Source organism: Silurus aristotelis (assembly GCF_946808225.1).
Source record: "Silurus aristotelis genome assembly, chromosome: 16".
In the NCBI taxonomy this organism is placed as follows: domain Eukaryota; kingdom Metazoa; phylum Chordata; class Actinopteri; order Siluriformes; family Siluridae; genus Silurus; species Silurus aristotelis.
Window position 1 is genome coordinate 15,082,575 of NC_139589.1, and position 6,000 is coordinate 15,088,574.

Consider the following 6,000-nt stretch of genomic DNA (forward strand, 5'->3'; position numbering starts at 1 on the left):
GTACCTGAACTCCACCACCTTTTCCATCTCTTCTCCCTGCAACCGCACCATTTCACTGCCCTCTCTCTCATTTACGCACATGTACTCTGTTTTACTCCTACTTACTTTCATTCCCCTTCTCTCCAGCGCGTACCTCCACCTCTCCAGGCTCTTCTCAACCTGCTCACTACTCTCACCACAAATCACAATATCATCCGCAAACATCATAGTCCAGGGAGACTTCTGTCTGACCTCGTCTGTCAACCTGTACATCACCACTGCAAACAGGAAAGGGCTCAGGGCCGATCCTTGATGCAATCCAACCTTCACCTTGAACCAGTCTGTTGTTCCTACTGCACACTTCACTGCTGTCACACTGTCCTCATACATGTCCTGCACCACCTTCACATACTTCTCTGACACACCTGACTTCCTCATACAATACCACAACTCCTCTCTTGGCACCCTGTCGTACGCTTTCTCTAAATCCACAAATACACAATGCAATCCCTTCTGTCCTTCTCTATACTTCACTATCAACATTCTCAAAGCAAATAATGCGTCTGTGGTGCTCTTCCTCGGCATGAAACCATACTGTTGCTCACAGATTGTCCCCTCTTCTCTCGGCCTGGCTTCCACTACTCTTTCCCATAACTTCATGGTGTACTGATCAACTTAATCCCCCTGTAGTTACTGCAGGTCTGTACATCTCCCTTATGCTCAAAGATCGGTACCAGCACACTCCTTCTCCATTCCTCAGGCATCCTCTCACCTTCCAGAATCTTGTTATACAATCTGGTTAAAAACTCCACTGCCATCTCTCCTAAACATCTCCATGCTTCTACCGGTATGTTATCCGGTCCAACCGACTTTCCACTCTTCATCCTCTTAATCGCTGCTCTCACTTCCTCCTTACTAATCCTATCCACTTCCTGCTTTACTAACTCCACATCATCCAACCTTCTCTCTCTTATTTTCCTTATTCATCAGCTGCTCAAAATACTCCCTCCACCTTCTCAACACACTTTCCTCACTAGTCAACACATTTCCATCTCCATCCTTTATTGCTCTAACTTGCAACACATCCTTCCCAGTTTGGTCCCTCTGCCTGGCAAATCGGTACAAATCCTTTTCTCCTTCCTTAGTGTTCAACCTCTCATACAGCTCCTCGTATGCCTTTTCCTTGGCTTTCCCCACATCCCTTTTCACCTGCTGCTGCATCTCCTTGTACTCCTTCCTACTTTTCTCATCTCTCTGTTGATCCCACTTCTGTTTTGTTAACCTCTTTCCCCTTATGCTCTCCTGGGCTTCCTGATTCCACCACCACGTCTCTTTGTCTTCCTTTCTATTTCCAGATGTCACACCAAGTACTTTTCTAGCTGCCTCCCTCATCACTCCTGCAGTAGTTTCCTAATCATTCAGCACCTCTTCAACACCACCGAGCCTCTGTCTGACCTTTTCCCTGAACCTCACACTACACTCTTCCTCCTTCAGTTTCCACCATCTTATTCTTCTTTCAATCCTTACTCTCCTCCTCTTCTTCGCCTCCAAAACCATCCTACAGACCACCCTCCGATGCTGTCCCCTGCCAACACTTTACAGTCTCCAATCTCCTTCAGGTTGCATCTCCTACATAGAACATAATCCACCTGTGTGCACCTTCACCCACTCTTTTTCGTCACCCTATGATCCTCCTTCTTCTTAAAATAAGTATTCACCACTGCCATTTCCATCCTTTTAGCAAAATCTACCACCATCTGCCCTTTCACATTCCTTTCCTTTAGGCCATACCTACCCATAACCTCCTCATTACCTCTGTTTCCTTCACCTACATGCCCATTAAAGTCTGCCCCAATCACCAATCGTTCATTTCTAGGTACACCATCTACGACTTCATCTAATTCACTCCAGAATTTTTCCTTGTCCTCTATCTCACAGCCCACTTGTGGAGCATAGGCACTGATGACATTTATCATCATCCCCTAAACTTCCAGCTTCACGTTTTTTACCCTATCAGAAACTCTCTTCACCTCCACTACACTCTTACTGTACTCTTCCTTTAGAATCACCCCTACACCATTTCTCTTTCTATCCACACCATAATAGAACAGTTTAAACCCACCTCCAATGTTCCTGGCCTTACTCCCTTTCCACTTGATCTCCTGAACACACAATATATCTACCTTTATCCTCTCCATCATATCAGCTACCTCTCTCCCTTTACCAGTCATAGTGCCAACATTTAAAGTACCAACACTAACCTCTACTCTCCTACACTTCTCCTTTCCCTGCCGTCTCTGTAGACGTCTTCCTCCTCTCCTTCTCCTCCTTCGGCCAACAGTAGCCCAATTTCTACCGGTACCCTGTTGGCTAACGACACCTGTGGCAGTCGCTGTTAACCCAGGCCTCGACCGATCCGGTATGAATTTTTTAATTCGTGACCCGCAAATTCGATTTGGCACGTTTTACGCTGGATGCCCTTCCTAACGCAACCCTCCCCATTTACCTGGGCTTGGGACCGGCACTAAGAGTGCACTGGCTTGTGCCTCCCTAATGGCTGGGTTACCAAAACAAAAGCACATGGAGCATAAATACAAAATCTGACAAGCAATTATGGACTCACTGTGTCACAGAAAAACTTGGACAAAATAACACTGAGTGCAATAGTCACTACAAAGTATACAGTAACTGGTTAGAGGTTCAATCCAATGTTTTTAAGATAAATTTACGTCCATAACTGTTTGGCCATTGACAATCATTGTTATTTCAGCTGCCTACTATAGAATTTTTTAGCTGAAATTCCATTCCCCACCGGCTTGCTCTTTAGGAACAAACTTACACTTATAAACAACATCTTATCAATTTCTATCACCACATTATCTGTGATGCGCTATACAAATACAAATTAATTAAGTGAATTGGAAATAAATAATTAACATGACCTTAAAATGCAGACCTTATCCAAATTGGCTGAACAGTGTGGTGTGGTGGTCCTGTATGCGTTTACATAAACATGGAATGGAGCAAGAACCTACTGGTCATTGGAGTATACATTTAGCATAGCTTAATGAATGAACTTACAAATGTTCAACATGATTAAACCATCTGATAAATCTGTATGTGGACTGTAAACGCTGGTGTAAATTGATGTAATCCACAAAAAGATGTATAGTTCACAAAGAGTCTTCCATGATCCGAGGAGATAACATTTATATGTGCCTCGACAATGGCCCAGAAGCATTTACTCTTCAGTACCAACAATTCTGTTGCTCATTGGCAGTTCCTAAATGCAAATGCTGCACTTGAATTTAAATCTATTTGTATTGGTTTGAAATGACAGAATAACACACCTGGCCATGGAACAGCTGGTTGGCCAATTACTTAAACAGTCCCTTAAAGCAGTTGGCATATCAATACTCAGAAATTAATTATAAAATGAAAAACAGCTAAAATAACCATGAAAACAGATATTTATGTACCTGACTGTTTTTTTTTTTTTAGCTATTAAATTAAGGGCAATGAGCTATATGGAATTGAGACATTATTGGTGCTTAACTAGTTTTGGAAATTACCGTATTTTTCGGACTATAAGCCGCTACTTTTTTCCCACGTTTTGAACCCCGCGGCTTAAACAACGAAGCGGCTTATTTATGCATTTTTCCTGGTTTTTTCCCGGTTTCACAAACTTCAAGCCAAAAAACTGAACCCCATAACATTAGACCAATGAAATTTCCAAACGAAAACTAAAAAAACACACCTTACCTGTGTTCTGAGCTGCACGCCATCTGGAGAAAAAACTTTTTTTTTTAAACACACGACGATGCCAAAAGATAAACTCCCGAGAGAAAATGTTGTGAAAGGAAGGAGGAAGACAGTGAACAATGACTTTCTTGGTAGGCTACTGTTTAGATACAAGCCGTTGAGTCTGGGTCATGGGAAAGTTTGCTAACTCCAGTTGCAACAGAAATCATATAAGCACAGACAGTTTTCCAAAACTCGTGCTTTTTTATTTTTCTTGGCAACAGCATTACGGGTTAGTCAAAGAAACTTAGAAATGAGCATCAGAAAATAATAAGGACATATTCCTCGGTCTCCACACATCCAGTAATTGCGGAAAAATGCGGGGCCAGGCTATTCCCAAAATACCGCTATGCTCCTAAAGGAAGTGCAACATATTTCACCCGTTACACCGTGTAGCAGACACTGTCTTTCGTTAAAGCCTGTGTAAAGTTCATTAGTTTCAGTGTAAACAGCTTATAGACAGGTGCGGCTTATTTATGTTTAAAATAAAAATCTTTGTCAAATTCAGTGGGTGCGGCTTATATATATGGGTGCGCTTAATAGTCCGGAAATTACGGTACTTACGATCAGTGTTGGGCAACATTACTTTTAAAAGTAATGCATTACAATATTGAGTTACTTCCCAAAAAAGTAACTAATTACGTTACTTAGTTACTTTTTATGGAAAGTAATGCATTATATTACTTTTGCGTTACTTGTATCTCTTTCACGCCTTACAGGTGTAACAGGTGTAATATAGATATATGATATGACATCGTACATGTGTCTCCCACGGAAAACTTTTAATTTGAGCAGTCAATAGATCTGCAGTCGTGGAAGTTTTCTATATTTCTGTCTCCATTTCCATATATGCAACATTATGCATATGCATAATGTTGCAATGTTGCATATATTCAACATTATACACACACACACACACACACACACACACACACACACACACACACACACACACACACACACCTGTAGTGCTGTGCTTTGCATGCAGATGTTTTTTTTTTTTTTAAGTGGTATTTTTTGCAGTTGACAAGAGCTTTTCACCAACACATAATCTACACTTAAGCATTATTCTTTTCTCCTTTTCCTCGACTATTTCAAAATAATAAGAATACTTCCATCTCAGTAATGTAATGCTCTGGTTTACCATCTCCGCTTCTGACCAGCTTCTGTTCCCACGGCTCGCACATATGAGTGTGCGATTCTACGTGACTACCTTCATTTTAATTCAGTATTTATTTTTTTATGCAAAATAATTTAACTGAAAAGTAATTTGCATTACTTTTTAAAAAAAGTAACATTACTTGTAACCCAACACAGCTTACGATGAATGTTAATGAAAAGTTAAGATTATCATAAGATAGTAGTGGGTTTTTTTTGTTTTGTTTCAGCCAGCAAAATCTCCACTACTGAAAAAAGAAAAAAAAGTGTACACATAGGTTACATTGTCACCTAAATGAATAGTATTATTTTAAGGTACCAGTTTTATCTTCAGCATATTTTTAGCATTTATCAGGCTGTTTCTATTTCATAAAACATTTTTTTGTTTGTTTTATGATAATGGTCATGACACAAACAACTTTATTTTGTTAACACTACATTTTAACAGCAACATTTTATTCTTTTCTGCTCAACAGTGTCAAACAAGTGGATTCATGAGAGAGGTCAGGAGTTCAGGAGACCCTGTGGTCTTACAGAAGTGGACTGATTCTGCCTGCTGAAAGTTAAAAATTTCTGAAACATTTAGACTTATAGCTTCTCCTGCAGTGCCTGAACTGTGATCAAAAACACAACACAATTGAGCATCTTTCACCATGAATGGATGCACTCTGTTAGAAATCACTCAGCTGTTTTGGCAATATTACACACTGAAATAAATTCCGAGGAGAACAGGAATCCGTAGACATTATTACCAAATTGGTAGTATGGGCTATTTCCTGTGCACCAACAAATATATGGTTTTGTGTCTTATTTTATTTAATTTTTTTCTTTTCAACAGTGCATGTTGCTTTGCTACAACAGACTTCTGTATTTTTACCTGTGTCTTTTTGGAGAACTGTATAGAAGTAGAATTGACACCAAAATGCAAGAAATGAGACATAAGACGCATTACTTAAAAAATATATATTTTCTCTGAATAATCTTTTTCTTACCATTCTTAAAGTTTTTTTTTTTTTTCGTTCCTCCTACTGACTTTCATTCCCCTTCTCTCCAGCGCGTACC

General features: G+C 40.0%; 1 protein-coding gene across 6 annotated transcripts in view; it reads left to right on the forward strand.

The window, feature by feature from the left end:
* The window catches only part of p4ha2 (procollagen-proline, 2-oxoglutarate 4-dioxygenase (proline 4-hydroxylase), alpha polypeptide 2), a 73,323-nt gene extending 67,594 nt beyond the window's left edge, over window positions 1-5,729 (forward strand). For all 6 annotated transcript variants that reach the window (XM_083565171.1, XM_083565167.1, XM_083565169.1 and 3 more), the window contains one exon: window positions 5,415-5,729. In XM_083565171.1, coding sequence (XP_083421297.1) covers window positions 5,415-5,485 — 71 coding nt within the window. In that variant the 3' untranslated portion in view covers window positions 5,486-5,729. The remainder of the gene's footprint in view (window positions 1-5,414) is intronic.
* The last annotated feature ends 271 nt before the right edge of the window (window positions 5,730-6,000 follow it).